This window comes from Boleophthalmus pectinirostris, unplaced genomic scaffold (genome assembly GCF_026225935.1).
Source record: "Boleophthalmus pectinirostris isolate CB_2022bp ecotype Guang Dong unplaced genomic scaffold, ASM2622593v1 HiC_scaffold_23, whole genome shotgun sequence".
Taxonomy (NCBI): domain Eukaryota; kingdom Metazoa; phylum Chordata; class Actinopteri; order Gobiiformes; family Gobiidae; genus Boleophthalmus; species Boleophthalmus pectinirostris.
Window position 1 is genome coordinate 16,646,044 of NW_026571207.1, and position 27,726 is coordinate 16,673,769.

General features: G+C 37.1%; 1 protein-coding gene across 7 annotated transcripts in view; it reads left to right on the forward strand.

Moving 5' to 3' along the window:
• Positions 1-27,726, forward strand: part of diaph2 (diaphanous-related formin 2) — a 424,564-nt gene that overhangs the window by 247,513 nt on the left and 149,325 nt on the right. For all 7 annotated transcript variants that reach the window (XM_055158844.1, XM_055158843.1, XM_055158845.1 and 4 more), the window contains one exon: positions 27,258-27,382. In XM_055158844.1, coding sequence (XP_055014819.1) covers positions 27,258-27,382 — 125 coding nt within the window. The remainder of the gene's footprint in view (positions 1-27,257; positions 27,383-27,726) is intronic.

Consider the following 27,726-nt stretch of genomic DNA (forward strand, 5'->3'; position numbering starts at 1 on the left):
TCGTAGCTTACCAAAGTCGTACTAAAACATTTTGGTAATACGGTAATACCATATACCCTGGTAAAACGCTTAGAAGGTTTAACGGTATCACAATTTGGATACCAACCCTATTGCCCAGTCATTTTATTTAGATTATAAGGATTTATATGGGACAACAGTAGAAAGGAGACATGGAGTGAGTATTTAGAAGTCCATTACCGTTTTTAATATTTTTTTTACTCTGTATTATTGTAACATAATGTGATGTGTGAGCTACTGTGTCCAAGTAATTTCCCTTGTGGATCAATAAGGTCTGTCTAGGTTTAATTCTAAGTCTTATATAAATAGATAAATTCCTTTCATTTCCCAATTTGTACATTTTGCGATCACCAGTTTCCAATTTTGTCCTCATAATTTTTGATTAATTTGATTTCATATTCTGAATTACTAGAATTTTGCCACTGTAGTGCTTCTTTTTGGAGCTATAAAATGCAACTCACCAACACTTAATCACTTTTTTGTCCAATCTAAATATTAACACATAGGAAAAAATCTCACAAGATCATTTTTCTCATAGGTGCACAATCTTGTGGCAGTTATATTTATATACATAATTTACATTGTTTCCTAGTACCTTTTTCTGCATAAATAGTTCTTTTTGCATGAACTCCCGTGCAAGCGTAGTCTGGGTCAGATACAGATACAAATATTTCTGAGAGCTTTTGCCACACCTTCTTTAAATCGACAAAAAATTTCTTCATCTTACATCCGTAGTTGTTATACAGTATGTTGCTAGGACATTTGCACCTACATTGTTTCAAAACTGTGCACAGAGCTATTATTTTGAAGGGTTTAAGAGTAATGTTTTGCATAGATTGGATTTCCTAATAGCTTGGACAGTCGTTGTGATTTCCGTTATTTACAAAGAATTAGTCTGGTCTCTGTGGATTTGAGTTGCATTTCTTGGCGGCTCTATCAACAAACAAAATAATCTGCTTCTGAATGCAATTGGATAAACACAACTAGAAAAAGTAAATATCGCAAAATGCCTGTCCAATTTTACAGTTTGTATGAAGTTTATGTGCAAAGGGATTCCACGCTTAATTCATTTTGCAAAGTGAAATGGTTTAGATGCAATTTACATTTTTCCCACCGTATTGCATTGTCGGTATCATGTGAAAGCTGGGGTATTAAAAAAATATACACTACCAGTCAAAGATTTGGACATACCCTCCAATTGAATATTGTTTTTCTATATGCTAACTGCTTTCTACATTTTATACACATATGGAAGTCCCCAAAAATGGTGTGTCATGTCATGTCAGGGTCGAGCAGTGTAGTATTTCTCATGAAAAGAGGAGACTATGGTGCCATTTTTGCCACCCTAGTCTTAAAACAAGCAAAATATGGTGATACAGATGGTACTTTATGATAGTAATACTGTCATAAACATAAAACAGTAAATATGTTTGATCTGTAATCTGTGTCTTTTGTGATCTGAGGAGGCAATTGTATTCAGTAAAATTATTCAGATATGGATTGATTGTGCCACCATAGTGTCAGTGGAAATCTGTGAAAAACACTGAAATGCAAACACTCAAAGTGTCCAAAGCAGTGATCAAAGCAGCTATTTTTTCAAAATCTTAAATCTAAAACATGTTTGGAGTTATTTTGAGCTTATTTTTTGTTTTTGTTTATTACTTTCCATATGTGTTAATTCATATTTGTGATGCCTTCAGTGAGAATCTATAATGTAATGTGATATGTAAAGTCTGTGTCCAAACTTTTTACTGGTAGTGTACTAATATAAACTATAGAGCTGAATGAATTTGTCTGTAACTGTTGCATATCCTGTCTCTGCTTTTGAGCCCCCTTCCTCTGTTTAGTTTTAAATTCTCCTAACTTGAAAAAGTGCTTGCGGTTTGCTCTTTGTTTGTTTTTCCCTTATGATGTAAATGGCTGTGATCTGCTCTAATTCTCTCCCAAGGCTTTATAGAATGAGCTTCATTTAGCAGTACTGCCTTTTATTTCCCAAATAAATCTAACAGGTCCTGACTGTGACCTTTCTCTTCCATGTGGATCATTTGCATTTCCCTCGTCCTGCCCCCTGCTCTGTGACATGAGAGGCACACTGTGTAATCCATATTCAAATATTATTTAAATGACTCACACCACATTTGCATCTGAAATTGAGGATTTGAAGCCTGGGTCGTCAGCATACTGATCCAAGGGACAACCTTCATTGAAGCAAAACTCGATATTGCAAGAAAATGGGGCAGGCGTATTAATAATTGTCACGGAACAGGCAGCTTGCATTGTGCTTGGTCGTAACTGTGTTTTTTTCTGTAATGAATATGATCTCATTTTCAGCCCCTTTCAGCTTAGGGAATGATTATAGGCTTTTCAAATAGAGAGATTTCACCAAGGTTAGAAGATGCCGACTTGTTCACACACCCAAAACCCTATTATGTTTGCACTCAGGAAGGAAATCGAGTGTGCAAATATTACGGTTTTAGCGCATTAGTTCTCTTGCAGGGAACAGAAATAATTATAAATATTGTGTTTTTGGAGGAAAAGCTTTTGCCTCAGCTGCACTTGGAGTAAAATTTTACCATAACTCAGCTCACCTTACAGTATGCAATAATGAAAGTTCGAGAAAGCATTTATTGTATATACAACAAAGGGCTCATAAAAGATACACATTGTTGCCAAAGTTCAGATTTTTTTAAAATACTAATATATTTTATAGCATTTTTGGCCATAGAATTTAGTAAAGTGAATTTAATTGTCAATAATGTTATAAGAAAACAGTTTGTTGTCAGGACTGTTTTAAAACTCTGGAAGGATAAAAAAAAATAAAAAATATATATATATATATATATATATATATATATATATATATATATATATATATATATATATATATATATATATATATATACATACACACATATATATGATATATATATATATATATATATATATATATATATATATATATATATATATATATATATATATATATATACATACACATATATATATGTGTATGTATATATATATATATATATATATATATATGTGTGTGTGTGTGTGTGTAGTATATATATATATATATATATATATATATATATATATATATATATATATATATATATATATATATATATATATATATATATATATATAACAAAACAAAACATTGGACCTGATTGCTTAGTTGTTTATGTCAAAATTCAGTGTTTTGCTTCTCAAGATGATTATTCATTGAGAAAGCAGAAGGAGCCTCACTTGAGTTTCTCTCATTTGGGTTTCCAGTTTCAATGTTGAAATCCAGTTGGTTAAAACCTAAAAGGACTCTCTCTGATCTGAATCTAAACTCCAGCACCTGCAGCCTGCAACTGTTTAGGAGTTGTTTTCAAAACTAGTACTTTATGAAGGTGAGTATCCCACCAAGTTAGCTTGGAAAGAACTTTTTCTATGTTTCTCCAGCCTAACCTAAATGTGCTGGAAACACTATAGTTTATGACAGAGAGATATAAAACAATCATATCACTTTATATCATTCCAGGCTTGGGTAGTAAAACAAAGCACCGGCGGTTCAGAGCGTCCAAAATGTGTTTCTCCATGTGCGACATCTAGCCATAATTCAGGTCTCTTAGTGTCCCCAGCTCTCCTCTCTGCTTTTGCCTGGACAGAACCTAGACCAACTGAGACCTGCTCTTTTCTAAAAGGTCTGTTTTTATTCCTGTGGCTGAGGCCGAGGTAAGGAGGGACACAATCGATTGTTGCGGGCCAAATTGAACGTGTGTTGAGCTGCAGGCTGCTGCCAGATAAAGCTCAGGCGCTGTCTGCTGTGTTTATCATCAGGTGGCCTTTTCTGTGTGTGCTGTGCGGCCATTTTGATGTGTTAAGTCATAATGGGGGAGCCTCCATTCTTTGGAGGGGCTGCCAATGAGAGCACAGACAGAGAGGATTATGTTTCATGTCAGCTCATTATTGTGCCCACCTTCCTTTACACTTTCCTTCACCCGGAGAGCCATCTGTCCTGCTTTTTATACGTTTGCATTTCTCACAAGTTGGAGGTGAAATCGTCAGTGAGTTGAAGATTTATTGTCTGCTTTGTGTGTGGACATACCTTCGGTGACAAAGGCATATTTTATTGAGGATAGACATGTTGTGAAAAGTAATACTATTACTCTGAAGTGTGGTATATTACTGCATACTGAAGACCACTTTATGCCACTGATGCAATAGATAGCACAATGTAGAAAATAGCAAGCGAGTGCCTACGTATAATGAGTCAGGAGTAAATTTTCCAACCATCTTCACCTTGTTGACCAACCAAAAATCTTCCCCACAGGAGCAAATAAAGGTACAGCCAAGACAAAATAGACAGATACATGGTTATTGTTTATTAATGCTGTTTGTTACTTTGGATCTAATTTCTGTCTCCCTAAAATAGTAGTGAAATTATATTGTCAAACTGTGAAGACCAGCTATATTTCTGGTACATTTTTGTCCAGCAGTGTGGATTAGTTGTTCTAGTTTTTCATAGTTTGTGATGTTTGGATGTTTGTAACAATGTGTACCTTGCAATCAAGGGTCTCTTTATTCTGATATATTGTACTTGTTTATGTATACAGACATTCAGCTTTCTCATCTCTATGAAGACACATCATTCTGTTTTATTGCCCATGACAGTGATGCTAGCCAAGCTTCCTGCCTCCACTGAAGGCTTCCTGGATTCGCCAGTGTCAGTGTGCTAGCTCCTTGGCAGTGTGCTGACTGTGTTTTGGTCTCCCTTGGACTTGACTGAATGCCCCCTCCCCACACTCTCTCCAGGGCCACAGTGACCCTTCCTTGCGGTTTTCTCTCAGCTCCAGCATGTCTTGTCTTACCTTATGTTTAGCGCCCGCAACAGATTCAGCCAGATTCAGCAGAGTGAGCTAGCAGCGGTGTAGCAGGCAGTTATCAGCAAGATACTAGCCACCTGTTAGCATGCAGCCAATTAAACTAAACCATTATGGGGAAGCCACAATGGCTTGAAGATTTTTATGACTACATTTGGAACTGTCTGCTTTAAGACAGATGGGTACCTTCACATTTTTCATGCCTATGGGATATTTTTTTCTTCCCCTCAAAAATACAACATTTCTGTGCTTTGTAAGAAGTGCTGCTCATCGCACAAGGCTATTGGCTCATCTAACCACAAGTTTAGTGAAGATGTCTGGACTCCATAAAGACCAAGGAGCTTTGGAGAATGACAGAAGTGATGTAACTCCAGGAACTCCATGAACGCCATCACAGGACTTTTTAAGCTCTGCTTGATTAGGGAGAAAATGATGAATCAATAAAATATATCAAAAGCCATCATTTCATTTAAAAGGTCCTTAGTGAATTTCAGACTGTTAAATTGCCTATGTTGTTTTGTGAATAATAAAGTGCAGTAGAGGTGAGACCACTTAAAAGCACTCCACACAGTGTCTGGGGAGGGCCAACATTTGACTGTGGCTAAAGGCAGATGAACATTACCCAGTGCCTCTGGTCACACAGGGGCTTGTCTATCACACTTTATGAGCACCTTTGTCCTACTTCAGGTTCAAGTACTGGCCACCTGCAGTCCACACAGGCAGGAAATGACTGTGTATACATAATGACACTATGATTTCCCTCTACAGTCATACACTAGAAAAAACAGCAGGGTTCTAGCCCAACTTACCCATTCAGCAAGCGCCATGGCAACAGTGCCTCTATAAGGGATTTAGAATCCAGTAATGTGCAAGTGAAAGCTCCCTTTTTTAACCTGCTCCTTGAGAGGACAGGGTACTTTTAATGCCCTGGTATTGAGTATTTTCCCCCAATTTGCTATGTTAACAAAAGCTTGTTTTATACTGTAAATGTCTCCTTTGTATATTGTAGGACATTCATTTAAAAACTCTAAATTCAACAAGATAGATTCTCAACTAGGTTACAGGAGCTTTTTTCCTCTTACTATTCAATGTCATAATATTCTTCTGTCATCAGAGTAGCTGCTTTATGAAACTACTCTGCATGATTTTGGAGGCCAGAATTGCATTACTGAAAACATTATGTTGTCAAATTGATATTACATGTTATTTTTGTCTTGTCTGCAGATTTCTTGTCTGAGAACTCATATTTCAATTCACAGTCTGAACCTCCAAACTTCTCGGCCTCAAGCCTGTGTGAAATGTACCCCTGTAGCCAAAATAATTTAAAAATAATCATTACCTCCGGATATATTCTGAGGTTTAGAATTTCATTTGCTCAGTGACCCATATTCATGGCATAATGGTGTTATTTCAGGGCAATGAGAGCATGCAGGGAAGCCTAAAGCTGTTGATTATTACAATAGACTGGGAGGCTGGGAGCTATACCCCCAGTAATGTCTAAATGGGAGCAGACAATGAAGCAGCCCAGGGCCATGAGATAAGTGTGCAAACACCCAGTACTGTGTGTCTCCAGTGCGTAGGCCCCTTGTGTGCTTCAGCCCGATGGCACACCCCAGACTGCCTCTCATGAGAGAGGGCTAGGCTACCAGCTTGCGGCTAAGTACTGCCACTTCTGCATTTGTTTTCTGTGGTTAAGTGGCTCCGCGGTTTGAGGAAATGGTAACTATAGCCTCCATATTGTCCTTTGCATACTGGTCTGCTCTGACTTGAAATTGATGCCATGACTATTGTTGTGTGTGTAGCTTCTGTTCCCAACACTTCCTGGTGCACTTTTGTTGAACAAAAGCACAGTGAATACATAAAAGGAGAAGCATACTTTGTTGTTTGTTTTGGGTTTAGGTGTTTCGTCTATGCACCTGTTAGCTGACAGGTGTCTTTATTGACACTCAGCAGGCTAGGTTTACAATACTGCATAGCTGAAACTATAGATAATGATAAAATGCATAGTGTGATTCTGGATCGTTATAACGTAGCTTGTGGCTATATGTTTGCATGTTGTCAAAATGTGTTTCTTCATTAGCTACACACATGATCCGCATTAGTTATTCTACATTGAGTTTAAGTGACATTTGAATAGTACATGCCATTAAGTATACCTATAGCAGCTTCTAGTAACTACCAGTTATAATACAAGCACAAAATCACTTCCCCCATTCTTAACTAGTCTGATTGTGACCTATAGTAAGATTTAATTACTAACTTAGGGGAGATACATTTCCTTTTTGGTCACCGATTTGTCTCCATGGATGTTTTGGCTTTGTAACGTTCCACAGTTTGCCATTAAAGCTGAGCAGGGGTTCTCCTTCCCACCGATCTGACCTGTAACTTGGCCAAATGGCATCCCCTGCTTATCTCCATAGGGTCTTAAATCTGGTCTAAGTCTGAGCACTGACCCATCACTGGAGAATATGTCTGTATACATTGCGTTAGTCACCAATAGCTTTATACCCACCAAGATGTTTTAAAAGCTCTCCAATCTCTTATCTCACATTGTCTGATCCTCGCTATTTCTGCTGCAGATAGCAACTGTTTCTTGCTTATGTGCCACCCGGGAATCCACATGAGCGGTGTTTAAAGAATAAACACTCGAATTAGTGTCAAATCTGCTTTCCCCCCATATCAGCATCTATATACTTCTGCACATATGCTCCCACTTGTGCCATAGGCTTCAGTATACACCGCACTCCAAGCTCCCAGCTGACAAAGTCCCCCTCTTCAGCGCATCTTATGGTGATTAATGTTAGCCGCTGATTGTCTTATATTGTTTCAGTAAAAGCCAATCACCTCTTTGTTTTCTATGCGTCTCGGTCACGCCGCATATATCACAGTCCCGGATAGCGCTGGATGCTATATTAAGGCACTGCATTGGCGGTGGAGTCGTCAGCAGTAAAAACGAGAAAATCAGCCAGTTAATTCATCTCGGAGCTCCAAAGTCTCATTACACTGTTGATGAGTTTAAGGATTGCCTGAGGTGGAAGAGGGGCTGTGTTTATGGCTCGGCAGTCGTGCGTACCAAGAGTCTGGCTGTCTTCTGTGCACCAGCAAAACAAAAGGCAAGCAGACGCGGCAGTACTTTATGGTTTCAGAGTGCTAATGCTAAATAAAGTTCAGATGCCATAAATGTCAATAGGTAATAATTAGCTTTGAACAACTTTATCTGTGTAGGTCAGTAACATCAATGCTCATTGTCACTACAGGATCAGTCTCTAAGCCAAGGGTCTCCAACCTTTTTTCTTCTGTGAGCTACTTTTTGTAAAACGAAAATGCCAGAGAGCTACAAATTGTTGAGGTCAAAAATTTCGTAAATACAAGCACCATTGTAGGCTGAAAATGAGGTAGAGTTAGATGTCTATAAAACATAACCCATTATCCAGTTATCAGTGTACAAAATTTGGCATAAAAAGTATACATTTACAAAGGAAATAGGAATTTAATCGCTCAAATTTTTGTTATTCAAACCAATAAGTATAATTCAGAAATCCTTTGGCGAGCTACTTGGAAGGAGATGGAGAGCTACTGGTACGTCCCGAGCTACAGGTTGGTGGTGGGTGAATCACTTACAGTATTTGTCTACATGGAGATGTGATTGTTTGCCTGGAATATTTCATAGTATGGCATTAAAATGTCTCACTGGAAACAAGCACAAGGCGAAGTTACAACTTTGTAGCAAGAAAAACAATGCGATATTATACATCGAAATAACATAATGTGAAAGAATCCAGTTTAAACAAGTGCATCTCTTTGGAGACAAGATGTGACAAAAGTTTCATTGTGAACCTTTACATAACATTCAAAGTGCTAAGATAAGTTGTTGGCAGAAACCCAACACAATCAAAATGAAAGTTTTACTATTGCATAAAAAAGGAGGGACAGCTTGCAGTCAATAATGAGCTGCTATATTCTTAGTAATTCAGTGCAGATAAGGCAAGTCCCACATGTTGTTTATGTTGTATTTTGAATTAACTTTTTATGAGATTTTTATTTAAACTTATTCAGAATCCTAACTTTTTAACAATTGCACTTGTACAGCATATGTTTCCAATGACAGTGTGCAGTCGTCATAGGGAGCAGGCCAAATGAAGACAGATCTGGTGGCTGAGAAAATTGATCTGACCTTTGGTGTCCTGTAAGGGATATGAATCTTTCTGCGCATCTACATTATTAGTGGCTTGTAGAGACCCAGAAAAAACTCATTTAGGCAGTTACATGTAGGTCACTGTGCGGCTATACAGAGAAGCAGAGCAAGTTTTATTCACGGTGGCACATTTAGACGGAGTATTGTAACGTACCATTGTCATAATCTCTGATCATTGTCTCATTTCTGGTTTTAACAGATAATTGAAATGTCATGTAAAAAGTTAGATCAGATGTGTGTGATCTGATTTCTTACTGATTGTTCACATCTGTGCAAAAGGTGCAAACATTTAAGAGAAAAAATTTAAGATTAAAAGATAGTTATTTTATACTTCATAATATTTTGTCTTTTAAATACACTAGTTAGCCACTAATTGTCACATGTCACCAGTTGTTCTTGATGATTAGATTTATCTTCTAAAATAGGCCTGTCATGATAATTACTATATCGAGTTACAGTTCAGTATATGAAAGCTGGAATATATTTTTGGGTTAGTATTTATCGTGTGCACAGTTTCTTTGCGCCACAGGGAAATCTTTGGTTATCGTTATTATTATTATTATTATTATTATTATTATTATTGGCTATATGAGAAGATTTGAGCTGTAAAAGGTTGAATTAATAACTTCCATGACTCATTTCAGATACAAACTAAGTACTACTGTAGTAGTTCATTCTGCTGTTTATTTATTGCAGCTAGTGGTTTTCATTTTACATTTAGAATAGTTTTTGTAGTTTAAATCTGCTTGGGTTATAGTGCCAGTGGCATAAATTAGTTTCAATATTATTGTTTATTGTTTATAATTTCTTCAGCAATATATCACACTTCAAAATTTGTTATCGTGACAGGCCTGTAAACACCTTCCTCCATTTTTTTCCCATGTTTATGTTAAGTTAAAAGTTGTGAAAATGTATGTTGGGTCGATATTTATTTTAAAAACACAGATCACATGAAGTCGTCTGAAAAGTTCACCTGTGTCTCTTCCCCAAACATCAGATGGCAGCGTTCACACTTTGACTTTAGGGGAACTTGGTAACAGATACTGCAGCAAAGCTTGTTTTGATGGTGGGATGTGTTGTTTTTGCCTCTTGTAATGCAACACCTCATGAAAATGTTGTTTATGAAAATACTCTGTAGACACACTTTTAATGATGAGTACAGTTTGAAATAAATCTTGCTAGTTACCCAGTTATATTAGAGCAAGAGGTAGAGTCACCCACTGATCAGTCTCAATGTTGGAAGTTCAATCCCACCATCAGAATTGCACATTTCTATTGATTCCTTGGACTTCAAGGACTGTATATGTGCGTTAGTCCAGCAGGATTCTGTTTTGCATTTGCTTCAATATATACATTGTATATGCGCTTTTATGGAACTTCATGCCATGCCATGTTTATTACAGCTAAAATATTGTATGGTGCTCAAGGTTGGAAATTAGATAAATTTTTTGTACTCAACCAATACCCTGTATACGCACAGAATTAGTCTTGTTTTTTTTTTTTCTTTCTTTCTTTTTTTTTTTGTTCACCAGCATTTTATGGAACTTTTTTTCTTTCATTTCACACTCATAAAAAGACATTGAATTATAATTATGTCAACCTCCAAATATCTCCAAACATTTCTGTTTAAACTGGCCTTTCACCTCACTGATTGCTGTATTATTTGTATTTGCATGTGTGCATGTGTGTCTGTGTGCGTGTGCGTGTGCGTGTGCTTGCGCATGTGTGTGCATGAGCGTATTGTGAAGCACTTTGGGTGTCTTGAAAAGAGCTATACAAATTGAAGTGCCAAGGGCCAATATTATTAAACAAATTCATTTTCAATGTAATATTTATGTGGATGAAATAAAGTTTCTAACCACCTGGGTACATAAGTTTTAATGAGAAAGTATTTCACTGTTTAACTTTTAATAGATATAGTATACTATTGAGCTGCTCCTATTCTTAGTGCATCCTTATATGAATTTATTGCACACATTGGTAGATGAATTTATTGCAGACAATTAAAACCACATATTTATATTGTAGAAAATATCCCTGCCAAGTACCTGCTGTGGTGCCATTATAACCCCACATCTGCAGTAAAAGATAACACCAAAATGGAATGTGACCTAGCATCTTTGCTAAATAGCAAATCTGGATTTGTTCTTGCTGTTCTTGGCATCTTTATTTGCTGTGCATTGCCTGGAAATAAATAAAGGGCCACTGTCATCATGGAGGGATGGCTAAATCAAAACACACTGACTACAAGCTGACACGGCTGAACCAAGAGGATGCTGGGTAGTGCAGTCCCTTTGGATAGCGTGATGTGTAGTATTCTGTTCTGTAGACATTAATGATTTATTTGCCTTATCGCTTTGCTTAAAATATTTGGGTCGCATTAAACTGGTCTTTTCTTAATTTGCCTCTATGTTGATGCAGTGGACCTGTTACAGCCTTTGCCTTCAGGATTAGTAGTATTTATTTTTATCAAATCATGGACACTGCTTATGCTTTTCGTGTTATGGTATCTAAATGCTCTTGGAAATGTGACAAGCCTTGTGGTTAATATCATATGGTATGTGGGAGGTAAGGAGGGGATTGTATCTTCACCCAGAACCTTCAAACAAGAGCAAGTGTTAGAACCATCACCATCTTTGAGTCATCTCCCTCCCTCACATTGTCTCATTAGTCATACTGTGGTACAGTCAGGCATTTACAACCTCAAATATGCTCAAGGGTTCAAGTGAGAACACAATCTAGCCACTGAAATAGCTCAGAAACATGATCCCTCTTTAGTCGTTGTATAGAGTTTATTTTTTTGTAGAATCTAAATATGCTGCAGTATATATTTATGTCACATCAAATATATTGCAATAACACCAAGGCGCTGTATCTGACAGAAATTTGCTGTTTTTTTTTTTTTTTTTTTTTTTTTTTTTTTAATGAAAATATATTTTAGATGAAAAGGGTATATTCTAATTATTTCCCTTACTAAAACTTAAATTAACCATAGTTCTGTCTGCTATTATTTTCTTTCTGACTTTCAAAAGAAAGAGTGTACATGTAAATTGTCATTGTGTAAAAAAGTTGCAATAATCTATACTGCAATACTTAAAAGCCATATCGCAATCTTTTTCAGTATCATGTAACTGTACAGAGTGCAAAATGAGTTGTGTGAGTGCTCTCTGGCAGGGTGCAGTGCTGCTCACAGAGGGAGCTGTTGAGCCACAAGTGAGACTGCAGCAGGAGGCAGAGGACAGGCGGGGAACGGGAGGCTGACACAACGCTAATACCACCACTGAATAAGATGATGGATACAGATCTTAGCAACATTTAGTTAGTTACTTTACACCAATAATTCAAAAAATCATCAAAACAATGTTAGTATTTTTTATTTTTGTTTTATTTTATTTTATTTCCAGAAAATTAAGCAAACAAAAGAAAACAGGTGGTGCTTTAAATTAAGTTTCCTTCGGCATTAATAAGCGTGAGTCATTGTTTTTAAGCATGGATAAACTTTTGATTGGAATGAACCCAATAAAGCGCACATGCAGATTTGTGAGCTGGACGCAATGATATGAAAATCAAGCAGCTATCTAAGTGAGGCTCTCTAGCACTCTCCAAAAGTTTAATTTCAAAAATTTCCTGAAAGAAAAGCTTGTTGTGAACAAATTACAAAGGACTTATTTGTGATGGAGAACAATCTGACAAAGTCTCATCTTTCTAGAAAGTAGAGTAATGGCTGTAGGGAGGACTGTTTGTTTAATTTGGTAATGTTAAAAAAATGTTTCAAGCATTTTGTTTAGTAAAACCTTAAAACCGTGTTTGATCATTGATTTGCCCAGGGGAACAAAATATTATTAGAGTAGTTCCAATATTATCGTTTCTCGCAATATATCATGTTTGCATCATTACATAAGCAGATTAAAACTGTAATTAACATCACAGACCTCTGATAAGGTGTATGTTTACATTAAAAACTCTTCTTAAAGTGAACATATTACTCTATTTTCTAATCTATGTTCTAATTTTGTTTCCTCATCAGAAGCATCCAATTGTGTTTTGTTTCATTCACACGTTTAACACACCAACCCTGCAAATTTAGACTGAGTTTTCTCAAGCAGAAACCACTCACCTTGTGTCATGTGGTAATCTAGGAAGTGCTCCACTCCATTTTTAAACTCCATACATCTTCACTAGAATCATTTGGACAATTTCAGACCAGGAATTGCCCATTTCTACTGTTCTAAAAGTAAAAGATGTAGACAGACTAACAACCGGATTACAGCATGTGTGAATGAAACAAACACAATTCCAGATATGTTTTTGATGAGGTAACAACATTTTAACATGGTTTAAAGCTCACAAGAGTAAATTTTGCGCAATACAGGACCTTTAAACAAATGTATATGTTGATATTAACATAGGAAGCAACACTTACCAATCATAGTTGTTCACTCACTAGCATATTGTATTGACCATTTCAGAATCTTCCTTTTCACTCAGATCTCTTAGTTACACCCCCAGTGTCAAGGTCAGGATTGCATTAATATGTGGTTCGCATGTTGAATGTAGCCACTGTGTAAACAAGGACACACGGATCATTTTGTAGGTGACTCGCTCGATACGATCCATCAGTGGCGTTTGTGTCTTTCCTTTACTCTCCCGTCTTAAGGACTGCTTGCTCCTGCTGCCATTTTTAATACACATTGCTTAATTATTTACATGTACATAAACTTCTGTGCACCTGATGTTTTGGATGTCTGTATTTTTCAGTCTGGCAAGGTCGCGAGGTTTGTAAATCGGGAAATGTCAAGTGGGGTGCGTCCCTGGGAGGCGTGGGGTGGAATAGGCCTGCTTGTGTGATAAGGTGTTACTTTGAAGTGGTGAATGAGGTAAGAGGCATGAGTCAACCTCTGCAGGCTGTTATGGTCAACACACATCTTGTGCTGTTCTCTCCCCGGAGTCCCCTGTCTCGCACTAGACACAAGCCTGCCCTTAGCCGCCGTACACGCTGTTCCTGTGACTGCACTAGGATTAACTATTTGGCCTAAAGTGAACCAATGGAATTCTTTTTTTTTTTTTGGGGGGGGGGCGGTATTTATAAAATTGTGTTCAGTTATATGCATTACATTTCCCCACACAAGAGTTTTTCTCTATGTGTGGAAATGCCATGCATAGACTGTATTTTTCAGATATTTGGTAAGGTATACTTTATTGTCCTACAAAGGAGAAAGTGTTCATACCAGATTGTTAATAATCTTTAGTTTAACAGAGATTGAACAGGCTAAAAGTGCCCAGATAAAGATATTGTCTTCACATGAAAAGATATCCAATGTTATTTTACATATTTTAAAGGTCCTATATTATGAATAACAGACTCCTGTGTATTTTTAGCCAATTTAGGATGTTGTTACCTCATCAAATCATACCTGGTGTTGTGTTTTGTTTCATTTACACATGTTTGAGTCATCCTGTCTGTCTACTTCTCCAAAGCTCAAAATGCTGCAGATAACATCCATCTTTGAACTTTGTTTAGCAGAGATTGGTAATTCCAGGTTTGAAATGATCCAAAAGTTTCTAGTGAACGTGTATGGACTTTAAAAACACAGTGGAGCTCTTCCTGTATGGAACCTTCTTGCTGTGTGGCTGGTGTTTTTTATTAATTTATTTTTAATTAATTTATTTTTTTTATTTGAGTGCAACAGAGCATGTTAATAAACAAACATGACACAACATGAATGTAAACACACTGAATTGTAGCCTAAGGCTAATTTCCATTCGCTGTCTGGGGTCACAGGGGGACAAACAATAAAATATTGCACTCTCCATTAATTGCATAGTTCCCATCATTACACAGTTCCCATTCTTGCACACTCCACTCATTGCACAGTTCCCATTATTGCACAGTCCAAACTATTGCACAGTCCAGTCATTGCACAATTCCGGTTATTTTGCTGTCAATTTGGCTGCACAAATATGTGTCCATAGACAATCAATTAAAATGACAATGCAGCTATACGTGAGTACACGAGTGCATGTTTGTTTTGACCGTAACAAATTTTTCATTTAAGCTTTAAAACAAAGCTCAGGTCAGGACTACTGATAATAAAAATCCAGAGAGATTTCGTTAGTTGACACGATGTATTCTTCGTCTGTGTACTTAACATCTAAATCCATTCATAAATGGTTGTATTATACGATGTAATACTTGATCTAGAAAATTCACCTTAATACGCATTTGACATGTTTCTGCACCATACAAAATCTACCTGTTCTTTTCTTTGCCACCATGACAAAAAGTATACCACACTCCCTAAACAGAACTAGCTATTGTCACATTACAAATTAAAATACGCTATCACTAGTTTTGGCCGACCTTGTAATTGCTTGACAAAACGCGCTCAATTAAAACCGAATGAATTAGCGGACGGTAATGACTATGTTTACAACCCATCCACTTTGTTAGAATGCATGCGAGCCTACACTCTACTCCTCAGGCTACGGTGGCTACAGTCCCCTACGGTGTCTTTCATCCGCTAAATAGCTTTCCAGCTCGCCAACCACACGCCAGCATCTCATACTTTTACCCCTGTGACATCAGAAAGGAATCATAACAATATCCATGAAATGTCACCGCCGAGAGAGGAATGACCATCTCCAAGTAAGTGCACGACAAGCGTTCAGGTGGTGCTAGATTGTCAGGAGAGGAGGAGTAAATCAACATGTAACCCTAGTCGTATTCTTATTCATTTTATTGCGGCGGGCTCATATTGTATACGCCACTGACTGATTTCGGCAGCACTTCGCGGGGAATTGTCATCACCCGCGGGTCAGTGTCGGAACTTTCCCATGCATCAAAATATATTGTAATTGACTGCATTGGTAATTCCTCCCGAGATCTGGCACCGAGGTTGGAACGCTGATGGCTGCCAAAAGCAATAAAGTCTCCCAGACATGACCCCCACTGTAAACACAGCCTCCCATACGCACATAGGTTTACAGGAAAGTGGGAATTTTTGTGCCGCTCTGTGCTTTCCAATAAATGTGGGAGTGTGTTTATATTTTTATGGGGACTAATATCTGTATGTGCAGTCAATTCATTTTCAGTTCATTCATTTTTGAGCACTGAAGATGTAGACAAACTGAGAATAAGGATTACTTATCGAACATGTGTGAATGAAACAAAACACAACTCCAGGTATGTTTTTGATGAGGTAACAACATCCTAACATGACTTAAAACATATGAAAAATTATATCAGGTTTAGGTTAAATCTAATAGCGTTAGCTGGATGCTTTGGGCCTATTTAAGCTGCATTAGATCCTATTCTGTTCTATTTTTTATCTCTACAAGTGGCCACTGAAGTAGCCTCTGGTCACATGCATGAAATTTCAAGTGGGGACAGAAATCAGAACCCCATGACATAAATCTTATATTTTTCTTTTTATTATTCTATTATAATTTCAAGTGTAGATTTTGGTTAAAGTAGGCTAGAGTTAGTTTAAGGTTCGGCAAGAATATTGTTATGGTTAGAATCAGTCTCCAGAAAATGAATGTAAGTCAGTGTAAAGTTCCCAAGAGGCATGGAGACCCTACATGAGTGTGGTGTGTATTTTTATTTTATTTTTTTTTCCTTTTTCCAGCTCCTTCTTTTACATACCTTGCTTTTTTTTAATTACATACCCTGCACGTTAGGAATATTAGAAGGCGAAACTATAACTTTTCAGACTTTTTATGGCGTTGTTGGCAGGATATGGTTATTTGAAATAATTGTGCTGCTTTATTATGTTGTGCAATAGTCAACACATAATCACATCCAAGAAATTTGATTAAGCCATTTATAGACGACAAGAGCAGGTGTTTGCTTATATAGCTTCGAAGCTGCAAACTGGCAAGATGGCAGCGGCTCAAAGATGCACAGATGCAGTGTAAGGGGGTGGATTGAAAAGTTGTGCAAACATGTAAAAGTTGTACCTTTAGATGTTAATCGTAGTCATATATATTTTATTTTTTGTGGTAGTGGTTTTCTAGATTTTCTATATTGGTTTTCAAGTTGAAAACACTCCATAACATATAGTTCCATCCAACAATTTAGAGCAGGCTGTTTTTAAAGATTAAAGGGTCATATTACACTATTTTCTGATATATGTTATTACATTGTTTTTCATCAAAAACATACCTGGAGCAATATTTTGTTTCATTCACACATTTTTAACACACAAATTGTGCATATTTAGGCTATCTATTTCTCAACCAGAAACCACCTTGTAATGTCATGTGGTAATACAGGAAGTACTCCACTGTGTTTTTAAAGTCTATATACCTTCATTAGAATTATTTGGATAATTTAATCTCCTGAATTGCCAGTCTCTCCTGAACAAAGGTAAAATGTTTGTTGGTTTGCTCTTTGATGGACTTTACTCAAACGTGTGTGAATGAAACAAAACACAACTCTGGGTATGTTTTTGATGACGTAACAGCGATATAACGTGGCTTAAAGCTCACAAGAGTCAGTTTTGTGTAATTTAGGACCTTCAACACTTTGTATTATTTCTCAGAGCCAACTATTATGCACACCTTTTTGTAATACCAGTATGTTGTTAACCATTTCGTGAGGCTGATACACAAGAAGTCTGAGCAATTTGATTAAGTGTATCATACTGTATTAACTTGGCCTATATCTGAAGAATACATATTTTAACATAAATGCTATTCTGTATTCTGTGATTTTTGGGTAGCAGGTTCAAAATACAAGAAGTAGTTATAATTCAGTACTATGGTTAGAGTACTAGACCTATAAGCAAGTGTACTACTGCTAAGTATGCGCAGTGTAGTCCGTATGTTTTAACTGAGCACAGCTAATATTCAGTGTACTCACAGATGCAAAGATGTGATCAAAGTTAGAAGCAACTGTTTAAAGCACAAGTTTGCAAGCTGATGTGCTTTGGTCTTAGCTTATAGGCTACTTTAGGTAATTTACATGTAAATAACATGGACCAACTCCTGCTGAGAGGCGCTGTGGGAGTGAAATGTTGTTAGCACATTCACTGTTAAATAAGCAAACTGTAGCCTCTGTAATCAGCTGAAGTAAATAAAAAGCTCATATATGAAAGAGTGCCTGTTTTTAATGATGCTACATTATCTCAAAAGTGATTATTTTGTACCACAATATACAGCTGTCCCTATTTTAAAAGTAATTACATTTGGATGTGATTATAATTATGATTAGCGCATTGCCATTTGCTGATTTACCTTTATGTATTTAAAACCATATGATTTCTGTCTTGCAGTGGGGACAAATCCCTCATTATCATCTCGGCTTTTATCTGCGGATTTCAAGTAAATGCAAATTAAAAGAGGAAATAGGGCAAACGTAAAAGGATTTGCTTCTTGGTGTGCGCGCAATTAGTGGCAGATTTGATTGTAAAGCACAGGTACCAGATTTATACCCACTAGCACTGTCATGATGCTAAAATTTAAAACTCGAAATTTGCAATTCAAGACTAAACCAAAACTAAATCAAGACAAAGTAAGTCTCTAAAATGTAATACTACAAAACACTAAGTTAGCAGTTGTGTTTAGTTTTTCCAACACAGTCAAACATGGACTGGCGGGTGAAATGTCTTGCCCAAGAATCCAAAAACAGTGATTTGGAATTAGTCCACCAACAATGCAATCAAAATTATATTATAAGGCAGAGGTGGAGACGTGCAAGTCGTGACTTGGACTCGAGTCAGATTTGAGTCACTATTTGAGACTTGACTTGATAAAATGGACTAAGACTTGGGACTCGACTTGGACTTGAAGATCAGTGACTTCGGACTTGATTCGGACTTGGACCTGTGACTTAAGAAGACTTGAAGCTTCTTCTAAAAAAAATATGTTTTTAGAAAATACTTTTACCCTTTACAGTTGATATGTGTGGCATTTCTTCTTTTTTTTTCCTTTTTTTTTTCATACAGGAACAAACTATAACATATCTCTCCCAATTCTCTCTATTTGTTACTTTGGGTGTAACTGAAGTACTGTGAGTTGGCATCCTCAAAGATCTTAAAGTAATATACAGTACAATACAGTAAAACAAAGGGAACTACATAGAATATAATCCTTTCATTTCAATGCACACTACATGACAAAATAACTATTATTTAGCACGTTTAAATCTGAATTCTTTCTATTCTGACCATAATGATTCACACCAAGATCTTGACAAGACATTTAAAAAGGAAAAAATTGCATTTCTACCAGTCTTATTTAAATACTCATATATAAATATACCATGACTTTTTAAGTACAATTTCCTTTACAAATTAACATAAATTGCAAAAATCTTGTTTAAAGCCTTGAAATCACTTGAAGCTCAAAGTGACAACTTGGACTTGACTTGGACTTATGGGCCAGTGACTTGAGACTCGACTTGGACTTGCCTGTGTTTTACTTGGAACTTGACTCAGACTTGAGGTCAAAGACTTGAGATTTACTTGAGACTTGTAAAATGATGACTTGGTCCCACCTCTGGTATGAGGGATCATAAGGACTTGATATCAACTTGATACTCAGTACCGATTCCGATACCATGATGAGATTAAAAAACACTTTCACTTTCTTTAGACAATAGAATGTGATTTTCAAGTTTAAATAACAGTACTTTCTTTTATATTACCATGTGCCCTTATAGCTGTGTAATTCCTCAGTCATCCAGGTAGGTTCCATGGCATACACCAGGTTATGTGGTCTTATGTTATATTCTAAAGCTATTCAGGAAAGGTTCATTTCTATCTTGTGATTGTGACTTCTTTAGTATTGATACCGGCTTAAATGTTTTAAATTCAATACCGATTAGGATCTGATTTTCAATACTTTTGATATCCTAATATCCACTATATGAGCAGTCAAATTCACACACACAGTGTTGTTTTCTTTTGTCTTTTATCTTTATCTTGTAATTACTGCACATGTATGCTGTTGTTTAGAATGTGCTATATTTTTAGTGATTTCTTAGCCTTTAATGATTCGCTTATTGATTTTTTGCCCTTGTGCTACTGTTCTCTTGAGCTCAAACCTTCACTGTTTACAGCTAACAGTGTGGACCAAGTTTTCTCCTTGTCCGTAAAATTCCCTCATTTACCACCTCTGTTGTTTCTGCCGTTTTAACATCGCATGATCCCAGGTAATCAGAGAGAACAATACATGCTGCTTTGTCAAGGCACACAATTCACGTTCTGTGCTACGTCTTTGATTTTAGCTGAAAGGGGGACACGTACGCTCATGTTTATGCTTTTGTCTCCAAGTCACCGTCTCATTTCCAATTCACTTGAAGGTGCCACCAACAAGCTGTGTGTGTTTTTTTTTTTTTTTTCTCCAGGCTCGTCAACCTTCCCGTCGTTCTATATTAAGCTTGGAGCATTTAAAGTAGATGCACTTAATCATTGTGTTTTTGTAAACTGATCAATAGGCAATTCAAGTGTCATGTGATGGATAAAGCCGTCAGCTCATGTGTGCTGGCTCTCCAAGGTCACCCCACTGTCCGCACATTCTGTCCTGGACATGTTGAATCTTTTTTTTTTTTTTTTTCATTATTTGTTCACCTCCCTCCTTGCACATATGGTTAGATTGTCCTATTGTATGACTTCTTTTTTATTTTATCTCAAGGGAAATTCAGCTAGGGAGTTGTATTTTTTCTATAGTGTTATTAGCTCAATATTAGAAGTGCAGAAGATGCTGCGCTTGTGAGATGCTCAGCAGGGGTGTACTTCCTGCTGTGTGATTTACCATCATTATCACAAATTAGCTCTTAAACTTTAACATCTTCTTTGGTCTCTAGTTATTGTCTTGATTATTAATATTTTAATTAACCAATGTGGAACCGCCAACTCTCCATACCAAAAAATGTATTATTAATCAATAAATAATTGATTGATATGCTTCGCACTATGCAGCTCGTCTGGTGGCGACTTCCTTGTCTCCTTGTTATTGCTAATGTTCCATAGTATGGGATTTAACTTGTATATCTTTATTATTCAATTACAGGTGTTTTTATTGCTTAAAAATACTTTTTTTTATCCATTTGTACTACAATGACTCCGCAATGCTGCTGAATCCTACATGTGTCACAGGTTAAGAAATTAAAGTTGGAGAATGAATTAAGTAGAGAGCAGTGGGTTGAGGTGAACACAGGAGTTGATTTGAAATATGGTGTCTTGAAAATAAACATGTGTGAACCACTTCAAATACAACTTTGGGTGAGTAAATAGTGAGGGGACACAACTGTAACATGTTACCAAGTCAGTGTTGCATTATATGTCTGCTTCATTGTTAATTGAACTTTTCAAGCAAAGCATTTACATCCTTAAAGAGACAAACAGGTGCTGGACCCTCCACCAGACAAGTTACACAGTGTAGTTTTAACGAAGAGAGGTAAAATACCAATGTCTGTTTGTTTGAGAATGACACTAAAGAGTACAATTATAATTTCTATATTTAATAAATAACCAATAATCCATTTGTGTAATTTTTGACGAGGTATGTCATTCATTATATTAACATAGTTATGTATATCACTTTGCAAATTAATGTGTGAAATTATTGCAAAATATTCACTATTGTTTAAACCCAAGCAACGCTCATATTGTAATGAAAATAACCCATGCACATATAGTAGTGCTAACATCATAATTGCCACAAGCGTCTGTGCTGTGAATTGAGCTGATAGTGACAAATTTCACAGTTTGGGAACATCTCCATTCAAATTTGTGTTTCTTCTTTATTCATCAATTCCTCTTGAAACACATTATATGCTCTTACACATATGCATAAGTGGTCTCACCTTGTACCTCACCTCATCAACATCCTTTCTACTCACTCTCTTGAATATTACACAAGTAGTTAGTCTTTGTACATATGATATTTAGTTCTTAGTGGCAAGTGCCTTCATAAATGACCTTAGTCCTCCTAACGTCATCCTTGTTTGTAATAGCACGTTGATTAAAACCTGATTTCTTTATGCTAGACTGGCATCAGTGTTAGACTTGTAATTGTTTTGAACCCTTTGACTGTGCATCTAAAGTGTAAAGTTTCCTTCCTTACATTACTGTTGTTTGGTATTATGAGTGGCAAGTGCTTTTCATCCGCTGGCTATTTATTCTTACATGGACAACTTATTCTTTTGTTCTTAAGTGTGACAAATGTGAAATATAATTCTATTTTTTACAGAATATAAGCTTATAAAATACCTATTCAGGCGCATGAAATTTCCATTACATTTCTTAACATTTTACACAGTTTGTCACTCATGTCAAAGCGATATAGGCTACTGAAGTGTTCAAAAGTTTACAATGCTTTCTATTTTGCAGTGACATTCTTGAATAAACCAGAGTTAAAATAAACAAAAAACATTGCATAAAAACATAGAAAAAAGTGAAATACTACTGGAGGGTGCAAGTTATTCATGTCACGGTGTCAGAAAGTTTCAAAACTCAAAGTTGCTTATATTACCATAGTTTTTGCCAGGGGTGCCAATACTCAAGAGGAGCACTGTTCTGGTGTAGAAATAACCGTTAACTAAAATGTGCATGTAAAACATTACCAGCAAAGATTTTGGATCGACATAAAACAGACAAGGTTGGAGAGTGAATACAATAGATCTGCCCACTCATAACTGTCGGGTTGGAATGGTGTTTTTACTTGAAGAGAGGAGAGATGATTAGTTATTAGAAATGTAAAGTGGTTAAAGGGGCTGTTCCTGATTTTTTATTTTTTCCCATGTAACTGAAAATTTGTTTTGCCATATTGTGAAAACAGCTTTTAAAGGTGTGTAACATTTCTAGTGGAGGGTTTATCTCTGTTTATCTCCTTGGAAATGTTATTGCTTTGTCTGGAATGTTCCACAGTATAGATAAAACCTATCTGCCTCAAGGGAGACAAGTGAGTTACAACACTACGCTACATTACAATTCAGATCTGTGGAGAGTTGTCCCTATTCACAGAAGAAATGATTGTATTTTTGAGCAATACAAACACCCGTAATGATAAATGCTAGATGGATATGTTTCATGTCACACGATGAAAGATTCCAGGGAAACAATAACATCTCCATGGAGACAAGTAGGTAACAAACCATCCACCAGAAAAGTTATGCAGTGCACCTTTAAAATAAGGTCACTGTATGCCGTATGCGTCTTAGCATAAAGCGTTTCATCCTCTCATAATGTTTGTTTGCATTACTGTGAATGCAAAACTGCTGTCAGATTTGTAAACATGCTTATGAACTATGTGGTTAATAATTAAGATGCTATGGATGCATTAGGAAAGTGAGGAATAACTTCAGACTGCAGGAAAACGTTTGAAATAAAGTAGTTATGTTTTTCACATTTTAAAGACGGCAAATCAACTATAGCACTTTCAAATACGTAATGTGTTTGTATCCTCTGAGAAACTGAGGGTGAAAAACGGTGCAAGACCAAATGCTCACCCAGTTAACTAGAGTCTACATGAAGCAAGTGAATTTTTAAGACTTTATTTTGCATACTTAGTGAAGCCAACATTGTGCATAAGGCTGTGAGACCTATAGGCCCAGATTAATACTTTTCTGTGTCAGTGACAGACTCTGGCAGGAAGCGCCGTTTGGTAGTGGTCATTAGTAAAATTTAGCATGTTTGTGAATTCCCATCTGCCTGGAGGGACAGACTGTAAAATGGCCTCTTTCCTTTGATCCCCTTATGAAGTGTACTCGGATGAAGCCCGTTTTCTATGTTTGCTCCCTTGAAGATAGCAATGTTATTTTGGTGGTAATTTAACTAATGATATCCCAGATGAATCCGCTCTGCTCTGACTCCCCCGGATTATAAAAGCGACCAATGCTCCTTAACTTAATGCATATCATTTTATATAAAAAAGCAAGCAGACTTTTATTGAAAATGAAAAGCTCATAGACAGCCCATCTCTCCAGGTAATGATCATACAAACTTGTGTTCTCTGTTGTCAGTCTACAAGTACACAGCTTTCCTGACATGTTCATTATATCTCCAAAGCATTTAGATATTAAAAATGTATTATACTCTTCTTTCATCACATTGCCTGCCATCTCTCTCCCCCAGGCCCTCATCACAAACTTACCTGGAGTTGTGTTTTGTTTCGTTCACACGTTTAACTCACTAACACACAAACACTGCTTACTTAGGCTATGTTCAGACTGCAGGGTTTAATGCTCAATGCAGATTTTTTTTTTTTTTTTGGTGAAATTGTATGTATGTGATCTCCAGTGTGAACTTTAAATGCCCCCAAAGTGTCCCACATGTGCATTGGAGGACACGATTACATCATATGCAGCGAGCATACTCAGTGTTTACGGAAGTCACCTAAACATGGACACATTGAGCACCTGCCGATTTTAAAATTGCTGTCGTATCGGAGCCAGAACATGTACCTTATTTGTTTTAAGGAGGAGATTGAGAATGAGAAGGATGAAGTTTTTGGCCATGGTGTTTTTTTGGGGCAAGTGGCACCAACGTCCAAAGAAAGGAAAGTGTGGGTGCGGAGTTCATACACAATTTTCGTATGTCGAGAAGAACGTTTGTTGTGTACATTTGTGTCGTGTAGGTGGGACAAATGTGACCTGGCCGTTCAGATTGATGTCGCATGTGAAATAATCGGATATGTATCGGTTTTAGAAGCACATTTCCAAGTGGCCTGGGTTGCATTTGAAAAAATCGGATCTGTGTTGTTCAGACTGTCATTAAAAGATCAGATACAGGTCGCATAGGGGCAAAAAAATCGGTCACTTCAGGCTGCAGTCTGAACGTAGCTTAAGTCTGAGTGCTTCTCTCAAATGGAAAACTTGAAGTGCTCCCCTCCATACATCTTTACTATAATCATTTGGATGATTTCAGCACTGAACTGCCAATTTCCATGAACTAAAAAAAGGTAAAAGATAGCTGTTAATATGAAAACTACTGCTTCATGACACATCACAAGGTGGAAAAGAGCATTTATAACTGCGGAGATGTATACAGACTAATAATAATGGGTTACTCAAACTTGTGACTGAAACAAAACACAACTCCTGGTACATTTTTGATGAGGTAGCAGCATTCTAACATAATTCAAGAGTAAATTTTGCTTAATATATGACTTTTAAATACAAAATCGTGCTGTTTCAAAATCACCCAGTATACTCCAACCATCACATCAGAGACATGTACTGAGGCAGTGTGTTACCCAACACTCCTGTAAGTACTTTGCCAGTGTCTTCTCCAGCATTGATCCATCCGTCCCCAGTCGCCCATTTTGTTTGCAGCCATTAGCGAGCCTGAGATCATAGTGACAAGAGCATGAGGCCTTTCAGTGAAGACGCCCGTCATGTGATAGTGCGGTTTTCCCACTCCGCTCTCCCCTGTCAGAAGAACTGTGGAGAGAGAAGGGTTCACTATGTCCCCCCGTCTCTCTTTCTCTCTTTTTCTCTCTCTGTCTCTCTGTCTGTCTCTCTCGCTTCTCTCAAACGTCTCATAATGACACTGACCTCAGCCCTTATGCTTTTTGTAGGGTCTCTAGGGTTATGGTGGCGGGTAGTTATAAGTGTGTGTGTATGTGTGTGTGGAGCTTGGAGAACAAAATAGATCCACAATACGACCGTCCAATTCTATCATCTGAAAATGAGAAAAGAGAGCGAATCAAACAGTGAAATTGATGTAATGCGAGACTGGATTGACCCTTGTGTCACAGAGGTCAGATCTCTTGACAGCTTGGCTTTTCACCCACAATTTCTTCTTTTCTACAGTCCCGTTCAGTCCTCTGCTTGCAGACATCTAATGCAATAAATTATGTCAAATTAGACCTCCGTTGCACTTTTGTAGTTACATTTGCGTACATTTTAGTTAGCAAATATTTGTGTTAAGAGGTTAGCAGTTTGGTAGAGTTGCTTAGTTTTAAAAAAGCCAGACCTAATATATTAGGCTCTTCACATAATGTTTTAATTTGTAATTTTATGAACAGTGGTTGGGAGTGTACATTTAAATAGACTTTTTTATAAGCCCACTTACAGAGCGCGGCAGTCTTTTTATTAGTCTGTACTTTTCAGTTTCAGCTCATGCAGTGTTTTAATTAAACGATAATAAAGCATAGAATGGCGTTATCATAGGACTCTCTTTTTCATTAAATCCAGTATGTCAATTATTGGCTTGATATTTATTCAGCTCATTTAATAAAGTAGTTTAATAGCATTGTCATTTCATTATTCATCATCGTTTATTGTAATTATTGAATTATTTGTGTAATTAGTTGAAAGGATCCCTAGTCCCTGGTCTTGAAAATATACCAAAAAATCCCCCAACATATACAATATTAAAAGAGCACATATTATCCACTATTTTTTATCCACTATTATTATTGTTTTCTCATCTCATTCACGCATGTTTAGCACACAAAACCTGTATATTTAGGTTATAGAGTTCTTCTCTCAAATAGAAAACACCTTGTTCCACCTTATCATGTATGGTTTTTAAACTGCATAAGCCTTCACTGTATTCATTTGGATGATTTTAGCCCTTTACAAAAGGTAAAGGTAGCTGTTAACTTGAAAACTATCACTACATGACATAACAAGGTGGAACAGCGCATTTTGGGTTTTTGAGGTGTAGACCGAGTAATACTGTGTTACTCAAACATGTGTGAATGAAACAAAACATAACTTAGGTATGTTTTCGAGGAGGTAACAACATTTTAACATAATTTTGCGTAATAAAGGGCTGCAGTGATTTATATACTGATTCTGAATGTAAACATACTGTATGATGCATCAAAAAAAGCTGTTTCTTTAGACCACCGTGTTTGTGCATCAGTTGAATTACAGCCTTACACACCACTCGAGTCCGGGCTCATGTCTCACTTGATCCCATAAGACCGGTCTGTTTGAAGTCAGGAGTCCAAGGTCTGATCTAAATGCCGAGGATTTAACAGCATCTCCAGCAGCAGTGATTACACTCTGATTAATGAGCACACTGTACACACATGCTTCCAGGCTTTCTAGGCCACACAAATGGATTATGCAATGAGTAGCATGTCCCAACATAACCACAGCCATTCACACATGGACAGTGTTCAATAGTGCTAGGTTTTTGCTGGTTCTGCTGTAGCTGTGAAATAAAATTGGCTTGTTTAGTGACAGAGTTTGTGTTGTATTGTTTTGACAGTATCGGCTGAGATCCTGAACAGCAGCTTGGCCACGATGGAGCGACACATCAAGAGGCTGGAGAATGATATCACCAACTTCCCCAAGACGGACGACCCACAAGACAAGTTTGTTGAGAAGATGTCTATATCCTTAATAGGTGCCAGTGTGGATGTTCGTTTATTTACAGGAAAATAGGTAAGATGTTTGAAGGCCGCTGTATCTGTTTGTCCACAGTCGAGGTAAAGGCGGTGCTATTTTTGTTGTTCCTGCCAGAGGTAAGCAGTTTAAGTCACTTGGTGTGATAGGTGGCACCCAGGGGAACTTGTGGAATGGAGCGGGCTGCCTTGCTGTGCAGTGTTGATCAGATCTCTGTCTTCCCTCCTCCCTGCTCCCTGGAGTGAAATCATGCCTATGGCTATTTTTACTGGCCTGTGCCATCACTGTCCCCTGGGGACTCTAATAGGGCCTCCAGCCCCTCGCACCAACTT